Source organism: Coregonus lavaretus (assembly GCF_964263955.1).
Source record: "Coregonus lavaretus genome assembly, chromosome: 21".
NCBI lineage: Eukaryota > Metazoa > Chordata > Actinopteri > Salmoniformes > Salmonidae > Coregonus > Coregonus lavaretus.
Genome location: NC_140008.1, coordinates 38,432,317 through 38,452,421, shown reverse-complemented (window position 1 = coordinate 38,452,421; position 20,105 = coordinate 38,432,317). Strand labels below are relative to the sequence as shown.

General features: G+C 42.1%; 1 protein-coding gene across 2 annotated transcripts; it reads left to right on the top strand.

Moving 5' to 3' along the window:
• The first annotated feature begins 9,269 nt into the window (after window positions 1-9,269).
• On the top strand, window positions 9,270-20,074 carry LOC311149317 (uridine-cytidine kinase 2-A). 2 transcript variants are annotated; one of them, XM_084186462.1, is made up of 7 exons: window positions 9,270-9,389; window positions 14,009-14,168; window positions 14,851-14,947; window positions 15,054-15,196; window positions 15,469-15,566; window positions 16,287-16,335; window positions 16,832-20,074. In XM_084186462.1, the coding sequence occupies exons 1-7, from the start codon at window positions 9,285-9,287 to the stop codon at window positions 16,966-16,968; spliced, it is 789 nt and encodes a 262-aa protein (XP_084042588.1). In that variant the 5' UTR covers window positions 9,270-9,284; the 3' UTR covers window positions 16,969-20,074. The 2 variants fall into 2 exon arrangements, with proteins under 2 accessions (XP_084042588.1, XP_084042589.1); XM_084186463.1 differs by lacking the exon at window positions 9,270-9,389 and adding an exon at window positions 12,672-13,333.
• Window positions 20,075-20,105: the final 31 nt, after the last annotated feature.

Here is a 20,105-nt window from a genome sequence, read left to right as displayed (position 1 = left end):
ATGTCTGCCAGACATGCAGAGATGCGATTCACGACCTGGTTATCAGGAGAAAATTGATTGTGTGTCATCTGCGTAGCAATGATAGGAGAGACCATGTGAGGATATGACAGAGCCAAGTGACTTGGTGTATAGAGAGAATAGGAGAGGGCATAGAACTGAGCCCTGGGGGACACCAGTGGTGAGAGCATGTGATGCGGAGACAGATTCTTGCCACGCCACCTGGTAGGAGCGACCTGTCAGGTAGGACGCAATCCAAGAGTGAGCAGCGCCGGAGATGCCCAACTCGGAGAAGGTGGAGAGGAGGATCTGATGGTTCACAGTATCAAAGGCAGCGGATAGGTCTAGAAGGATAAGAGCAGAGGAGAGAGAGTTCGTTTTAGCAGTGCGGAGAGCCTCCGTGACACAAAGAAGAGCAGTCTTGAAACCTGACTGGTTTGGATCAAGAAGGTAATTCTGAGAGAGATAGCAGGAGAGTTGGCTAGAGACGGCACGCTCAAGAGTTTGAGAGAAAAGAAAGAAGGGATACTGGTCTGTAGTTGATGACCGGAGGGATCGAATGTAGGTTTTTTGAGGAGGGGTGCAACTCTCGCTCTCTTGACGACGGAAGGGACATGGCCAGCGGTCAAGTGAGAGTTGATGAGCGAGGTGAGGTAAGGGAGAAGGTCTCCGGAAATGGTCTGGAGAAGAGAGGAGGGGATAGGGTTAAGCGGGCAGGTTGTTGGGCGGGCGGCCGTCACAAGTCGCAAGATTTCATCTGGAGAGAGAGGGGAAAAAGAAGTCAAAGCATAGGGTAGGGCAGTGTGAGCAGGACCAGCGGTGTCATTTGACTTAATAAATGAGGATCGGATGTCGTCAACCTTCTTTTCAAAATGGTTGACGAAGTCGTCCACAGAGAGGGATGAGGGAAGGGGATTCAGCAGGGAGGAGAAGGTGGCAAAGCGCTTCCTAGGGTTAGAGGCAGAGGCTTGAAATTTAGAGTGGTAGAAAGTGGCTTTAGCAGCGGAAACAGAGGTTGAGAATGTAGAGAGGAGGGAGTGAAAAGATGACAGGTCCGCAGGGAGTCTAGTTTTCCTCCATTTCTGCTCGGCTGCCCGGAGCGCTCTTCTGTGAGCTCGCAATGAGTCACCAAGCCACAGAGCAGGAGGGGAGGACCGAGCCGGCCGGGAGGATAGGGGACATAGAGAGTCAAAAGATGTAGCAAGGGAGGAGAGGAGGGTTGAGGAGGCAGAATCAGGAGATCGGAGGGAAAAGGATTTAGCAGAGGGAAGAGATGATAGGATGGAAGAGGAGAGAGTAGCGGGAGAGAGAGAGCGAAGGTTGTGACGGCACATTACCATCGGAGTAGGGGCAGAGTGAGTAGTGTTGGAGGAGAGCGAGAGAGAAAAGGATACAAAGTAGTGGTCGGAGACTTGGAGGGGAGTTGCAGTGAGATTAGTAGAAGAACAGCATCTAGTAAAGATGAGGTCAAGCGTATTGCCTGCCTTGTGAGTAGGGGGGGACGGTGAGAGGGTGAGGTCAAAAGAGGAAAAGAGTGGAAAGAAGGAGGCAGAGAGAAATGAGTCGACTGCAGACGTAGGGAGGTTAAAGTCACCCAGAACTGTGAGGGGTGAGCCATCCTCAGGAAAGGAACTTATCAAGGTGTCAAGCTCATTGATGAACTCTCCAAGGGAACCTGGAGGGCGATAAATTACAAGGATGTTAAGCTTGAATGGGCTAGTGACTGTGACAGCATGGAATTCAAATGAGGAGATAGATGGGTCAGGGGAAAAAGAGAGAATGTCCATCTGGGAGAGATGAGGATTCCTGTGCCACCGCCACGCTGACCAGATGCTCTCGGGTATGCGAGAACACATGGTCAGACGAGGAAAGAGCAGTAGGAGTAGCAGTGTTTTCTGTGGTAATCCATGTTTCCGTCAGCGCCAGGAAGTCGAGGGACTGGAGGGTAGCATAGGCTGAGATGAACGCTGCCTTGTTGGCCACAGAACGGCAGTTCCAGAGGCTGCCGGAGACCTGGAACTCCATGTGGGTCGTGCACGCAGGGACCACCAGATTAGAGTGGCAGCAGCCACGCGGTGTGAAGCGTTTGTATGGCCTGTGCAGAGAGGAGAGAACAGGGACAGACAGACACAGTTGACAGGCTACAGAAAAAGGCTACAATAATGCAAAGGAGATTGGAATAAAATGAACTAAACATCTGGGAAAGCAAGAGAGCGGGGCCTCCCTCACTTACGTTTCACTGAAACACTCATATAACTCTCCCAACTTCCACTTTAGAAATTATAATTGTTGTAAACTACAGTGGTTCAATGTTTTCTAGGAATAGACTCTAACTTAGTTTATTCAGCTAGCTAACTTGGTACAGTATTCTTCCGTGAAAACTGTCCAGGGCACCAAATCCTATGACGCCATAGCCAACTAGCATGCCAGCCTCCAATAACACGATTTAGCACCAAACCAGTGTGTTAACATGCCAAACAGATAATTTGTGTCCGTGTCTAACGTTGTGTAACATTTTGGGTTAGTTTTGACAGTTTGAGTGAGTACGTTGTCAACTTATTCAGACAGTTAGTTAGCTAGAATAGTTAGCATACTAGCTAGCCATTGCTCTCTGCCAACGAACCACCCCTCCTCCGACGGCACGAAACACACAGAGAGAGCCAAGCTAACGTTAACTAGTCACCCATGTCCCAAATTCCCTTGAACGACTCTTGTTACCAGTATGTAAAAACAAAACAAAAAATAAATGTAGGTTATAACTTACCCTTAGTAGCTACTGTTAGCCAGTTAAGTGCAAAGCTAGCCACTGAATCGATTCAGCCAGTTCGCGTCTGTCCCAATGGAGAGAAAGCGTCTCCAAATATTGCAGCTACGTTGTTACGAACCCCGTGGCTCTAAACGTCTAGGGTGGATGGACATGAGACCCGTAACATAAATTATGCAAATTAGGAGTGTGGCATGGAGCAGTGAGAACAAATGTGACACAACAACCATGAACTACCGTCAAACACAAATGGTTTATTTCAGAACACACGGTAAGGGTTTGGGAAAAAGGGCTGAGCAGGACCCAAGAAATGAAACAATAGTGTAAAACCCCCTAAACTGATCTAGCCTGCCTGAAGAACCGCTAGGCTACTGCTACCATACAAAAATACAGTGGGTGGTCCGCTCAGGTCTAACTAGTGTTTATAGACAGTTCTTTCTACGGGAAATGTATGCCCAAGGGCAGCTAGTTCAAACTCCCCTTTTCCCAGAAACACACAATAGTACCCAAACAGAGTAACCAGCAACTTAGTGAGTACTCTAAACAAAGGACATCACAGTATCCATTACTCACATACAAAACAGTAGTCTAACAGAATTACCAATCATAGTAAACAGCAACTTAGTGAGTAATCAAAACCAGGACACCACCGTGTCCATACTCACATACGGAAATATTCTCTCTCTCTCTCTCAACAAACACAAGACTGGTTTTTATACAATGGGATGTGTGATTGAACAAACGAGTAACAGGTGGTGCAATGCACAGGAATGTTCACTGATTGGTCCAATCAGCAGACACCTCAACGACCACCAATCAGGAACATACAGGACACCTGTGATTAGGGCAGAAGGAGAGAAACACACAAAAACACAGGATACCTGTATCCGTAACATACGTCGTTCCAGCTATTGTTTAGTTAGCTATCCAGGTAGCAACAAGCTAGCTATATTTCGAGTACAGTAGCTACTAACTACCTAACGTTAACGCTTCAGATAATGAGGTTAGAAAAACAGCTGAATGGTAGGTAGCTAGCTGGCATAATTACAGTTACTCTTAAGCGTGAAATAACATTGGAAACAACTATCCTCAGTTGCTAATAGTTACCAGTAGCTACCCACTAGCTAGCTAGCTTTATTGGTCCAGGTGGGTTAGCTAGCCTCGTGCTTCACCGGGCACAGCCGAATACAATACTTACCTACAATAACTACCTACAATACCTACCTACAATCTAAATACAAGGTTTAAGCTTTACTCGACACCATACAGTGGGGAAAAAAAGTATTTAGTCAGCCACCAATTGTGCAAGTTCTCCCACTTAAAAAGATGAGAGAAGCCTGTACTTTTCATCATAGGTACACGTCAACTATGACAGACAAATATAGATTTTTATTTCCAGAAAATCACATTGTAGGATTTTTAATGAATTTATTTGCAAATTATGGTGGAAAATAAGTATTTGGTCACCTACAAACAAGCAAAATTTCTGGCTCTCACAGACCTGTAACTTCTTCTTTAAGAGGCTCCTCTGTCCTCCACTCGTTACCTGTATTAATGGCACCTGTTTGAACTTGTTATCAGTATAAAAGACACCTGTCCACAACCTCAAACAGTCACACTCCAAACTCCACTATGGCCAAGACCAAAGAGCTGTCAAAGGACACCAGAAACAAAATTGTAGACCTGCACCAGGCTGGGAAGACTGAATCTGCAATAGGTAAGCAGCTTGGTTTGAAGAAATCAACTGTGGGAGCAATTATTAGGAAATGGAAGACATACAAGACCACTGATAATCTCCTTCGATCTGGGGCTCCACGCAAAATCTCACCCCGTGGGGTCAAAATGATCACAAGAACGGTGAGCAAAAATCCCAGAACCACACGGGGGGACCTAGTGAATGACCTGCAGAGAGCTGGGACCAAAGTAACAAAGCCTACCATCAGTAACACACTACGCCGCCAGGGACTCAAATCCTGCAGTGCCAGACGTGTCCCCCTGCTTAAGCCAGTACATGTCCAGGCTCGTCTGAAGTTTGCTAGAGTGCATTTGGATGATCCAGAAGAGGATTGGGAGAATGTCATATGGTCAGATGGTCAAACTCGTCATGTTTGGAGGACAAAGAATGCTGAGTTGCATCCAAAGAACACCATACCTACTGTGAAGCATGGGGGTGGAAACAGCATGCTTTGGGGCTGTTTTTCTGCAAAGGGACCAGGACGACTGATCCGTGTAAAGGAAAGAATGAATGGGGCCATGTATCGTGAGATTTTGAGTGAAAACCTCCTTCCATCAGCAAGGGCATTGAAGATGAAACGTGGCTGGGTCTTTCAGCATGACAATGATCCCAAACACACCGCCCGGGCAACGAAGGAGTGGCTTCGTAAGAAGCATTTCAAGGTCCTGGAGTGGCCTAGCCAGTCTCCAGATCTCAACCCCATAGAAAATCTTTGGAGGGAGTTGAAAGTCCGTGTTGCCCAGCGAAAGCCCTAAAACATCACTGCTCTAGAGGAGATCTGCATTGAGGAATGGGACAAAATACCAGCAACAGTGTGTGAAAACCTTGTGAAGATTTACAGAAAACGTTTGACCTGTGTCATTGCCAACAAAGGGTATATAACAAAGTATTGAGAAACTTTTGTTATTGACCAAATACTTATTTTCCACCATAATTTGCAAATAAATTCATTAAAAATCCTACAATGTGATTTTCTGGTGAAAAAAAATCTCATTTTGTCTGTCATAGTTGACGTGTACCTATGATGAAAATTACAGGCCTCTCTCATCTTTTTAAGTGGGAGAACTTGCACAATTGGTGGCTGACTAAATACTTTTTTCCCCCACTGTATAAGAAGCCAAGCTTACCTCCCGCTAGAGAAGACACACCTCACCCGACTCTAGTCCTCTAGTCACATTCCCAGTGGGTCAGAAGTTTGCATACACTCAATTATTATTTGGTAGCATTGCCTTTAAATTGTTTAACTTGGGTCAAACGGTTCGGGTAGCCTTCCACAAGCTTCCCACAATAAGTTGGGTGAATTTTGGCCCATTCCTCCTGACAGAGCTGGTGTAACTGAGTCAGGTTTGTAGGCCTCCTTGCTCGTACACGCTTTTTCAGTTCTGCCCATAAATTTTCTATAGGATTGAGGTCAGGGCTTTGTGATGGCCACTCCAATACCTTGACTTTGTTGTCCTTAAGCCATTTTGCCACAACTTTGGAAGTATGCTTGGGGTCATTGTCCATTTGGAAGACACATTTGCAACCAAGCTTTAACTTCCTGACTGATGTCTTGAGATGTTGCTTCAATATATCCACATAATTTTCCTTCCACATGATGCCATATATTTTGTTTAGTGCACCAGTCCCTCTTGCTGCAAAGCACCCCCACAACATGATGCTGCCACCTCCGTGCTTCACGGTTTTTCCTCCAAACATAACGATGGTCATTATGGCCAAACATTTCTATTTTAGTTTCATCAGACCAGAGGACATTTCTCCAAAAAGTACGATCTTTGTCCCCATGTTCAGTTGCAAACCGTAGTCCGGCTTTTTTATGGCGGTTTTGGAGCAGTGGCTTCTTCCTTGCTGAGTGGCCTTTCAGGTTATGTCGATATAGGACTTGTTTTACTGTGGATATAGATACTTTTGTACCGGTTTCCTCCAGCATCTACACAAGGTCCTTTGCTGTTGTTCTGGGATTGATTTGCACTTTTCGCACCAAAATACGTTAATCTCTAGGAGACAGAACGCGTCTCCTTCCTGAGCGGTATGACGGCTGCGTGGTCCCATGGTGTTTATACTTGCGTACTATTGTTTGTACAGATGAACGTGGTACCTTCCGGCGTTTGTAAATTGCTCCCAAGGATGAACCAGACTTGTGGAGGTCTACAATTCTTTTTCTGAGGTCTTGGCTGATTTCTTTTGATTTTCCCATGATGTCAAGCAAAGAGGCACTGAGTTTGAAGGTAGGCCTTGAAATACATCCACAGGTACACCTCCAATTGACTCAAATGATGTCAATTAGCCTATCAGAAGCTTCTAAAGCCATGACATCATTTTCTGGAATTTTCCAAGCTGTTTAAAGGCACAGTCAACTTAGTGTATGTAAACATCTGAACCACTGGAATTGTGATACAGTGAACTATAAGTGAAATAATCTGTCCGTAAACAATTGTTGGAAAAATTACTAATCCTTTCAGTCTAATTTCCAGCTCAATTTGGAGAGGACAGTTAAAAAAGCATGCTTCTGACGAAGAGCTACAAAACTAAATAAATAGCCGTATTATTGCATTCGGAAAGTATTCAGACCCCTTGACTTTTTCCAAATGTTGTTACATTACAGCTTTATTCTAAAAGTGAGGAATCCTAATCAATCTACACACAATACCCAATAATGACGAAGCGAAAACAGGTTTTTAGAAATTGTTTGCTAATTTATGAAAAATAAAAAACAAAAATACCTTATTTACATACGTATTCAGACCCTTTGCAATGAGACTCGATATTGAGTTCAGGTGCATCCTGTTTCCATTGATCATCAATGAGATGTTTCTACAACTTCATAGGAGTCCCCCTGTGGTAAATTCAATTGATTGGACATGATTTGAAAAGGCACACACCTGTCTATATAAGGTCCCACAGTTGACATTGCATGTCAGAGAAAAAAACAAGCCATGAGGTCGAAGGAATTGTCCGTAGAGCTCCGAGAAAGGATTGTGTGGAGGCACAGATCTGGAAAAGGGTACCAAAAAATTCAGCAGCATTGAAGGTCCCCAGGAACACAGTGGCCTCCATCATTATTAAATGAAAGAAGTTTGGAACCACCAAGAATCTTCCTAGAGCAGACCGCCCAGACAAACTGAGCAATCGGGGGAGAAGAGCCTTGGTCAGGGAGGTGACTAAGAACCCGATGGTCACTCTGACAGAGCTCCAGAGTTCCTCTGTGGAGATGGAAGAACCTTCCAGAAGGACAACCATCTCTGCAGCACTCCACCAATCAGGCCTTTATGATAGAGTGGCCAGACGGAATCCACTCCTCAGTAAAAGGCACATGACAGGCCGCTGGCAGTTTGCCAAAAGGCACCTAAAGGACTCAGACTATGAGAAACAAGATTCTCTGGTCTGATGAAACCAAGATTGAACTCTTTGGCCTGAACGCCAAGCGTCACGTCTGGAGAAAACTTGGCACCTTCCCTACGGTGAAGCATGGTGGTGGCAGTATCATGCTGTGGGGATTTTTTTCAGTGGCAGGGACTGGGAGAGTAGTCAGGATCGAGGGAAAGATGAACAGAGCAAAGTACAGAGAGATCCTTGATGAAAACCTGTTCCAGAGCGCACAGGACCTCAGACTGGGGCGAAGGTTCACCTTCCAACAGGACAGCGACCCTAAGCAAACAGCCAAGACAACCTAGGAGTGGCTTCGGGACAAGTCTCTGAATGTCCTCGAGTGACCCAGACAGATCCCGGACTTGAACCCGATTGAACATCTCTGGAGAGACCTGAAAATAGCTGTGCAGCGATGCTCCCCATCCAACCTGACAGAGCTTGAGAGGATCTGCAGAGAAGAATGGGAGAAACTCCCCAAATAAAGATGTGCCAAGCTTGTAGCATCATACCCAAGAAGACTCGAGGCTGTAATCGCTGCCAAAGGTGTTTCAACAAAGTACTGAGTAAAGGGTCTGAATACTTATGTAAATGTCATATTTCAGGTTTCTATTTTCTATAAATCTGCTGAAAATTACTAAAAACCTGTTTTTGCTTTGTCATTATGGGGTATTGTGTGTAGATTGATGAGGTGGGGGAAAACAATTTAATCAATTTTTGAATAAGGCTGGTACGTGATTGTTATTTTTTTAAAGTCAAGGAGTCTGAATACTTTCTGAATGCACTAGCTAACTAGTCAGATTTCATTATCTGCATATGAGTGATCGTTGTTGACATAAATATATGTTCCCAAGATATATGAGTGTCTTCTCATATCATGTCAGTATCATTTGTTTCATTTCTGATCCAGAAAAGGGCTCACAAAAGCCATGTCTGTAGCTTGTGTTGCTTGCAGTAAGGGCATTGTTCTTTCTTTTTGCCTAATAATGATGTCATCCTTGCATTCTATGGTCAGAAAATGACATCTTCACCAAACAGTAGAAATGACAGCCAAGCTATTGTGATCAACAAAAATGCTGTTGAGGACTATTTAATGGAGCCTGCATGAGCATTATTATTAAATGTTAAGGTTTTTATGGAGACCTTTGCCTGTCACCTTTAAGATCATGGAGTGCATCTTTAACTGAGCTGACAATCAAAATGTAGGCCACAAAATACCTGATTATATGGGCCTAGTCTGATAATTTAATTGCAAAAACACATAACCTTATGTGAAGGTTCTGCGTTTCAAGTAGCCTACAAAAGACCAAATTGATATCCAGGCATACTCAGAGCGTCAAAGCAAACGCACAACTGAAAAGAGGGGAGGAGCGCAGTTGGAGAAAAACCACCTCGGTGCTTCTGTATGCGCTTATAGCAAGCATGGCAGGCGACAGCGAGACAAGGGTGGACAGTCAAGCCGAAAACGAGAACGCTATCCGGCAACCTTTCCTCATCGGGGTAGCCGGAGGGACTGCCAGCGGCAAGGTTGGCATTGTGATTTTTAATGAATTAGAAATGTCCTGTTTTTATTTTAAACACTGAATTGTCAACGTGGTTGAAGGATGAGTACTCACTGACCGCGTGGCTCATGTCATTACAGACCAATGAATGAATGTTCCATCAAAGCTAGTTTGTTCTTTAATCATTTCTGGAAAAACATTGACATTTTTAAAGCGTGTATAGGAGTAGGCCCTGTTCGGCAATAATGTAACCCACTTATGTGGCTGTAGAGAACTGACCTTAATCCAACTTACATTCATGTCTTTGTCTATAACATCTATAACCCTATCAATTAGTGTACAAATAATTAAACATTTTCACAAACCTTCATTAAACAAGGATTTCGAGAGGAATCTACTCTATTAGAGAATGAATCTACTCATATAGGCCTATTAAATTCAGAAACACCATTTATGACAACACAGATCGAAAAGCAATAATTTGCTTAGCCAACTAAACTCAACTCCACGATTTACGATGGAGTTGAATGTGACGTCGAGCTCCAGTCCGCCCACACTAGACGCCACTGAACTCTGTCGGCGAGCTCCATTGTTACTCTTAATATTCACTTGCTAATGCGTCAACAGAACCAGTTGATTACACCTGGCGAGCAGTGAAAACACTGCCTATCCGCCATAATAGACCAGAATGGGGTCAGCGGCACAGAAATATAACAAGAGTTTCTAAACCCAGAAGCGCAACATCGCGAGACTTCCGGGAACGCTTGCAAAACCGACCAGGTCGGGTTTTGGGGTTTGAGAAGTCAGAGAGAAGTGAACATTTTTTCCTTAGTTGTTAATTTTCTAGAAATCGAAAGGCACAAAGTAGTTTGAGCTAATATCTTAAGTATTTTAACATGTTATTACTCCAACCTCGTGAAAGTGACAAACTGAAAGTTTTAATTTTTGTCAAAAACAACTTTGTCTGGAGAAGTGTCTTTGAGTTGATGGTTTGCACATGCGCAGTTCGGCGTGAGACGACCGTTAGACCAGATTACGTGTTTTTAGCTATCCAACATCGCCATGACATCGCCATGACATACAAGTGTGATCGGGGATTTCTATTGGAGAAGCATTTTTAGCCTATCTTCATACTGGAGCCTACGGTCTTTGGTAATATGTGTCACATCTTACGTCATAACGTACTGGGAGGTGAGCCTTGGCCTACATCAGTGCAGTGCTGCTTTTTCCATGTAGGCTTCTGTTCATCGTGGTACAGTAAATAGTAAGTGCTCCTCTCTTCAGACTCAAGAATTCAACCATGCCAAAGTCAAATTGTGAATTATAAAGTGATGTCTGTATTATCTAGCCCACTTGTATTCACAATTGTCTGTTAGGTAAATAGGTAGGCTAAACATATGGCCTTTCAAATGCACCTCCCCCTACCTACCCCTCTGACTGAAGTGACTTATCTCTTGTTTTTCTGTTTTGTTTTTCACTGTCTCCCAGAGACATTTACATTTGAATCATTTAGCAGACACTCTTATCCAGAGCGACTTACAGTTAAGTGAGTGCATAAATTTTTCATACAGTCCCAAACAGTCCCTGGAAATGGCTGATGGCCTTGCAGCTATGTCCTCTGCTGTATTGTGTAGTCTCAGTCTCTCAGGCAAGGATTTAATAGTATCCCTATCATTTTCAAAGGTTGCATATGTTATTATCATGTTTTGAGTAGTATTTAAGACAAGGGAGGATTTATTATGGTCTGAAACCCATTTCTCCTCACAAGTCCTGTTGTGGAAGTGTATACACTGTAGGCCTACTGAGCCGGGGCGGGCTTTACTCCTCTAGCCTGGTTATGCATCCACCATATTTCCTGAAATATCCAAGCCAGCACAATAGCCTACGGTTCGGGTTAGCACAGTAGGCATTAGGGCTGAGAATTGCCAGGGACCTCACGATGCGATATCACGATACTTAGGTGCCGAAATGATATTTATTGCAATTCTATATGTATTGCGATTTGATGTTCCAAGCATATTGCTCACCATATGTGTTTGCTGCAGAGGGACAAGAGAGAAATTAAAGTGCTGAAAACAAATGGGCTCCCTATTCAAAAAGAAGATGGAGAACAAGCTATGAAGGAAAAATACTGGAGTTCTGGTGCAGGTACAGCAAACCAGCGCAAAGATTAATATTGCAATATTGTCAAAATGATACTCTATATCGTAAAAAATTATACCCCCCCCCCAAAAAAATCCCCCTACTGTCAATCAGGCACGATTGTACTGTTCCTTCCCAACAATGTTTATTTGACCTTCGGCTGTGTTTTGTCATCACAGCCAGTGAGCTGACCATGTCATCCTGTCTTTGTCCTGATTTTCAAAAAACATATACTTTTTTTTACAGATTGATATACCCACTGTAACTGAACATGACATAGCTTGTCAATTGTCTTTATGTACCTCTGACGTAGGATTGCAGGGTAAACTGCAGTTTAGCTATTTTGTACACAATAGAATTTTGAACTGGGGCACGGGAATGTTTAGTCAGCGTTGGCAGTAGAAGAGGCAGACTTTGTCTGTCTGACTGACCCATGCTTGGGTAAGAGACCTGACCTGGTCCTTTGTAACCAAGAGCAATTTCGTCAGTCACTGTTTTATTAAGGGCTTGGAAGAAATGTGAAACGACAAAGGGGTCTGCTATTGGGGGAGTTGGTGCTCTCAGAAACCTCACAAGCACTAACCTGACAATCATCTCTCTAACATTTGTTTGCTTTGTAATTTGTTGTAGATACATTTTGTAGAAAGTATGTGAAGAAAATAAATGCAGATAAGAAATTAACTCTTTCACATCCTCTATGAAATGCTGTTCTAGAGCATGAATTGTGGTTCACTATTCCTTTGCGTGTAATATTTCTTGGTATCATACCCCACCACAAACGGAAGAGACAAACTACCAGTAGAGCCACCTGTTTATCCGACAGTACTTTTTTCTTCTTCTGACAAACTTTTCTGGAAAGTCTGGAGAGACCATGCGGTGTAAGTTTAGGCGGTGTGTGGGTGTATATGAAGTCTGTAGGGTCCAGGCCCAGCTTGCAGATTTTAGTTTTTTTTGTTTGTTTTTCCCTGTTAAAATAAAGAGAAAAAAACTGACTGAGACCTGGATCTCTTTTACGGCTGTGCCCTGTGTAAACATGTTGACATGTACAGTTTTAGACATACAGACAAGAACATTTTCAAACATAAAAAACAAAAACACAATTCAACAGAAACAATCACAGACATCATAGTGTTCCTCCATAACATTACATAAAATGGGCAAGGGACACCAGAGTGTCTAACTTAAGTTGGATCAGCAGTTTGTTCCATAAATAAGGTGCAAAGGAACTGAAGGCAGTCCTACCCAACTCTGTGGATTATTAGTTAAATGGATTGAGAGTGTGACCCGGACTGGTGACTAGCATTTTAGTGGGCAGCCAGGGAGTAGAGCTCCGAGAGAATAGGAATGCTCAGTGTGGATTAAAAGGAAAGTGAAGGCTAAGTACAGTGAGTCCCATCAAAGAACATATTGTGGCTGCGTGAACATCTTGTAATGGCCCTTCTTCTTTGACATCCTTGAGCTATTCCCTCTGAATGTAGACTCATTTATAAACGTGGATAGACTCCAGACAAATATATTCTGCTTTATCATCTTGTAATATCTTTGCCCTGTCTGAGCTCTTTTCAAGGAGACACTTCTGTAATTTTCACTGATTGCTAGCATGCATTTTCCTCTTCTGCTGCAATACATTTTCCCTTCTCTAACAAGTTCAACTTGACCTATTGTCTGTTGCCAGTCATCTCTGTTTTTCTGATCTCTGGTAGGCCTGGAGCAAGCAGTTAGATTATCATTGCAGTCGGCTGGTGACACGTGTAGGTGCAGTGGTCTAAGAATAGTACCTCTATTGACTGACCGACATCCTGTCTACTGTGGTGTGCCTCAGACTTGGTACGTGGCAGCCTTACCGTTCTCAATGACACGTCTGGTTTGGACTTCATGTGCTGAATTTTGTTGTCATAATGTGAGATCATCATTACTGATCTTGTCATCCTATTTACTGTAGGCCCTCTCTCCTCTACCTTGAATTGGCTAATGAACCATAGAGACATGTATTTTATGCTGTACTGCGAGAACAACAGGGATGGGCTAGTGCCCTTTGGCGTTTTTATATTTGTATGTTTAGTATATTTTTCAATGTAAGATAATACTGTCACTTCCCCCTTGCACTTCTTAAACAGACAGAGGTTAGCCACGCATGATGTAGTGAACTGGAAGCCAGCAAGGTGACCACACTCAGGGGCCCTGAGTCCTAGAGCGGTCCTATGAATAAAAGAGGAGTCTAGTTGTAAAATAGTAGGTCAGAGTATTGTAAACATGTAAGAACATTTAAATGGGAGCTATTGCACATTACTGCAGATTTGTCTTCTTCTGTCCGTATGTCTGTAATAGTCTAGTACCATTTATATTCTTTATGACCCATTCTTATTTTTGACATGCTCTCATCTCCATAGCTCGGTGAACACAACTCCACTCTTACATCTTTATGGGTCACAATTTACTTCAGATAACACTATCTGACAGACTTAACTGTCTGTCTCTCGCTCCTCCTTCTGCCCTGGCCAGTCATCTGTCTGCGGTAAGATCATGGAGCTGCTTGGCCAGAACAAGATTGACCATCACCAGCGCCAGGTGGCCATTCTCAGCCAAGACAGCTTCTACAGGGTCCTCACACCGGACCAGAAGGCCAAGGCACTGAAGGGACAGTTCAACTTCGACCACCCAGGTATTTATTTATTTATCTGGATACTATGTCGATCGCTAAATTGTAGTCTTATGTGTATGGTATATGTTAACAACTAGTGTGTAAAATAAATAAATAATATTTACTCATGTCCCTTTGCTCTCTCATTGAAGATAAATATTTGCATTGTTGTGTTTCTACTCAAATGATACGTCTGTTGGGCTTTTCCCCCTAGTTCTTAGAAATAGAATTACCATCATTCCTTGAGAGAACTAAAGGTTTCTACATGTCCTGCCTTGGGGCCCCTAATGGCCAATGATAGACTGCTGTATTGAAAGTCTGTCTCATTCAGAGTACATACTTAGCAGCAGTGTCTCACTCTGGCAGAATGTGTAGCAGAGTAGTCTGTCTCAGACAGTGTGGTAGATAATGTTTGGGCCCTGGTCAAAAGTAGTTCACTAAATAGAGAATAGGCTGCTATTTTGGATACAACCTATGTCTTAGTCATTGCAGTCTGGCCTTTCTGGCTGTCTGGCTCTGATTCTGGCATCTATTGTGGGGTTTGGCTTGCCAGCCATATCAGCACCCTTCTATCCTCATAGCAACATGTCTTCTAGTGGGGGTTAGGTCTAGATCCTATGGCTTGGCACAGTGGCACCAGCAGAAACATAGACACAGACAGACACCATTGTTCTAAGTGCCTTTGCTCTCTCTTTCTTCTCAGATGCATTTGACAATGAGCTCATCGTCAAAACGTTGTGGGACATTTTGGAGGGCCAAACAGTGCAGATCCCAGTGTATGACTTTGTCACCCATTCCAGGTCTGTGGTTAGGATACACACTCACTCACTCACTCACTCACTCACTCACTCACTCACTCACTCATCTCATACACATTGTCCTCTCCCTGGTGTGTGTGTGTGTCAGGAAGGAAGAGGCGGTGACAGTGTACCCAGCAGACGTGGTGCTGTTCGAGGGCATCCTGATGTTCTACTCCCAGGAGATCAGGGACCTGTTCCAGATGAAGCTGTTTGTGGACACAGATGCAGACACACGGCTCTCACGCAGAGGTGAAAGCTTAGACGCATATATATATATATATATATATATATATATATATATATATATATATATATATATATATATATATATATATATATATTCACTATTTCATTGGATGAAACACAGCAAACTTGTGAATTGTATAAAAACAGCAGGGGGCTTCCAATACAGTTCCTGGAGGGCATGAATGGGGACTGGATGTAGAGGTCTACTAGCTGTAAGAATCTTTCCTGTGAAATCATACTGAAAGCTCCACTCCTGTTCTGTGTTCCCTCCCCAGTGCTCAGAGACATCGGCGAGCGAGGAAGGGACCTGGAGCAGGTGCTAACGCAATACATAACCTTTGTCAAGCCCGCCTTTGAGGAGTTCTGTCTGCCAGTGAGTACCTAGCTATGATACTGCCACAACGCATATTCTAAGAGCCTTGGATCAATCGATTAATGTCAATAGCTAGGTTTCCATCCAATTGTCGACAGATTTTCATGCGAATATTCTCAAATCTGCATTTTCCATTATATTGAATTGTTGTGGATAAAAGGCTGTGCGTGATGTAGTGCACATAAAAATTTCTTTTGAGGTTAAATTCCCATGTACTGAATAAAAAAACACAAGTTAAATAGGTTTCCATTGCATTTTCAATTCTACTGATGGTTTTGTCACAAAAAAACGTTGTTATATAGCGAATGTACCCACTCTTGTCTTGGCACAGTGCAGGTATAGCCTACATGATGAGATTATTATGGACAAAAAATATACGATTATTTTTATTTGTCAAACGGCAGCCAAGAATTGATCATGTCACCAGAATAAGATGCTCAATATTTATAGGAAAGGAGCATCAACCTCATCACCCTGCACTTTCACCACCCTGTGAAGTTCATCGTAGTTTATTTAATCTGTAGCCTAATACAAATGTGTTGTTTCCATCAGGCCTGTCGTGACATTTTTTTATCTGACATGTACTTTACTCGCATAAAAAGGTTGGCTGGAAACCTGGTTATTGTCAGTTGTCTCAGACCTCCTCTTGAAAGGTATTGAACACCCTGGCCCTGATTCAGATTGTATTCCTAAACATGTTTATTTCTTCACCCCCTGTAGACCAAGAAGTGCGCTGACGTGATCATTCCCAGAGGAGCAGATAATCTTGGTGAGTTTCTGACTGTTTGTTTCTCAATATTGCTGCCTTATGCAAGCAGGCTGTTGTGTGACAAACATCACTGACTGACTCATTCTTGGACACATCTCCCCATAGAGAGTCTGTCATTGACATTGTTAAGCAGCCCAGTCTCTTACCCTGCGATGGTAAACTTACTAAAGGTTGCTGTGAATGTGATGGCTGTTTTGTTTATTCTACTGTTTTGAGATAGATAATGTTGTGGCCTGTGATTGGTGAGACCTATACATGGGAATCAGACTAGATTAGCTGTTTTGTCCTGGGAATGTTTCAGACTGTCTCTGTTTTGGAATGGCAAGGTCAATTGTAGATTTCTCAAAGCAAAATGTATTTGCAAGCCCTATTAGTCAAACTGTGGTGCTTTTAAATTCTGGAACTTGTTCTGCTTCAATTTTATCTGAATAAAAGAGGAATGGAACACCTTATAGATTATCCTTCAATGTCCTCTCTCTCTCTCTCCCCTTAACAGTTGCCATAAACCTTATAGTTCAGCACATCCAGGACATTCTGAACGGTGGTCTGACCAAACGCCTGAACGGCAGCCTTAACGGTTACGGAACTCCCCGGAAACGGCAGGCGTCAGAGTCCAGCAGTCGGCCCCACTAACCACACCACCCCTCTCTGAACGCTAGGGATCGATGGAAGAGGGGAGGAGGGCTCATCTGTACATGCATAAATACATACATACATACATACATACATACATACATACATACCTGTCTCCTACACTGAATCATTTCTTTCTCTAGCAAGAAACTGCAAGGCCTTCATTTGATATTATGTTTTTTTGGGGACTGGATGATGAAATGTTTTGGAAAGGAGGAAGAGGATTAGCTCTTTGATTTGGAACTGTTTCAGTTCAAAGGTGAAGCAGTTATTTCTGTATTTTTATTTGATATTCTGGCCCCTTTGAGCTTGCAGATGTTAATAAATGAGGAAGATGGGTAAATTTGGGTTGAGCTTGAGCTCTTGCTGTGCGTTCAGTGGTCAGTGCATTTTGATTGGTCATGTTGTCTGTCTGTACTGTTGGATTGGAATGGAATGGAAGGAAGGACGTGTGACAGATTTGATTTGTTACTGAGGGAACTCTGAAACACACACACACACTATATGATCTTGGAAACTATCCAAGAACACATGATTTAAAACTGAATGCAATTCACCTCTGTAGACTCCAATTTAGCAATTATTAGATTTTTTTTTTTTTACATTTTAGTCATTTAGCAGACGCTCTTATCCAGAGCGACTTAGTTAGTGCATACATTTTTCATACTGTAATCATGTTTGACATGGTATAGGATGCCACTTCCTTTACTCTGCTATAACCCTATATCATTTGCCTTAGTGCTACAAGCCTACTCTTGAGCTAGTGAAAGGGAACATTTTCTTAGGCCCTATACAGATTATTGGCCTTTGCTGACCAATTCAGTGGGTCAATGCAACTTAATGTTTTCTCAAGCTGAAACAGAACTACTTGACTTTACAAATCAAAGCAATGTTCTTAGTTTGTACATAGTGTAGTATTATTTACCCTCTTGATGTTGCTCTTTTTCAATCATTCAGTAATTTCACAGTATTTGCTTGTAACCATGCATCTTGGAACAAACAACCTAAAATTGAGAACAAAACTGAGATTGTCTTTTTCATCCATCAATCAATCTTTACCTCGACCGGTTTTGTGTATGGTGGCTGACAACCCCACCAAAGAAATAAACCGCATTCTATACTTGTGCCCATGGCCCCTCTTTAAAAACCCTACACAGGGGAGTTTGTAATGTCCCCATGTCTCTTGAATTATTTAGGTTCCAACTCATAACTCTTTTTAAATGCTCATGCCCTTGAAGGATGAGAGAACTAGACCTGCCTCTGTCTGAACATCAGTAAAGTACATATCATTCTTTACATAATGTTCTTTCATTGCAAGGGTTCATTTGATAGCATTGTTTTAAGCCTACATATATTGTAAGTTGTCTTAAACTGCAGAATCGTTAGAGGTAAATTTGCTCTTAAATAAGATGGAGATCATGTCCATGTTAGTAACAATTGACTCATCAAGCATTAATATCTTTCATTGCTCTTTACTGCTGCTATTTAACAGTGTAGTTCCTAGGTCATCAATGTATAACTGTTGTCTGTTTTTTTCTGTTCTTATTTTCTGCAATTTTGCATCACCAAAACATTTTCCTTTGGGAGTAGGCTCTCAGGTCATTCATATACTTGAATTCCACATCAAATTGCCCAATCATATATAGTTTGATTTATCAGTGATGTATTCAAATCAATCAAAATATACTGCAATATTCCCAGACTGTGAAAGGTGAGATTATGGTCTTGTTAACATTCACTCACTGAATGATGTGCTAGTAGTGTTATACTAAAGGTTGTACTGTATTGCAATGGGTAGCATACAATTACAATGGATTGTTTTGCTTTCAGAAATATAGGTACAAAAAAAGTATTGACTGCTGTGATGTTTCCTACCTCAAAATATGTATGATACCTGTATGCAAAGTGTATACTGTAGTTTTGTTCACATTTCCAGGGCAAATGATGGCATGTCACAATGTTGAGACAGCCAGCCACGTTACTGTTGTCTGTCAGTGCATCATCACACCTTTTGTTATTATTAACTTCTGATTGATTTTATTGATATGAGAAATGGTTTCTAAAGTACTGTGTTCACGCCATGATCATGACTGTAAGTCGCTTTGGATAAAAGCGTCTGCTAAATGGCATATTATTATTATTTAGTTATCTACTTTGTGAGATGTAGAACCAGAGAAAGTGAACTTATTGATTCAAATGTCAGCTCAGGAACTTGAGAGATGTTGCCTTTGAAGAGAAAGAGAAGACTAGAATATAATCTTAAACACTAGTAATACGATGCCTCACTTAAGTGTAGAGGAAATGGCCTAACTTGAATATGATGTACATTACCTTTAATTTCAAAGGCCTTCAAAGAGTCAGTCAAGTAATGTATATCATTGGCAGCCATCTTAGAGACATTCAGTAACAAATTAATTCCCTTGCTCAAAATATATTATGGTCCAAAAAGCTGTGGATGTTGATTGTCTGTATTTATTTCAATCATTGAAATGTTGCTTTGTGTATAATTAGCTTCAATGTTGATGCAATCTGCTGTAAATAAAACAAATGTCTGTTAATATAACTCAATGACATGATACCATATGTGTTACTTGCAAGAGCTAGATAGCTACTGTACTGTATTTGTTCCATGATCAGGGTGTAACAGTGAGTCAATGAGACAGTAATTTCAACTGCCTCAGTGTGAACACTAACTGTATGTATGTTAGAATGAAAAACTTTGAAAATAGTAATGTGTTATACAGTATGTGAAGAATGAGGCCTTCGGCATAGCTCAGGCATTGTTGAACATGACTCTAGCACGCAAGAGACCTGTGATGAGAGAGGAATAAATAGTATGACTATAACCAAAACTGTTACCAGACCAACAAGTAAAACAGAAAAGCAGGTTACCCATCACATTGTGATGACCATGACTTAACTGGTTTACCTGAAAGTTGAAATTATAAAATAGTAAAAAGTCGGGATTTTCTGGTTGACACACCAGGATATGACTACATGAATACAAGAGCATTCATAACTGTATTATAATGTACATGTATTATCAAACAGGTTGTGTATCAAGAAACTGCAATCAAACAATGAAATAAAGTGTTTGTGCTATGTGTATATGTTTTCTTTACAAGATTCACAGATGG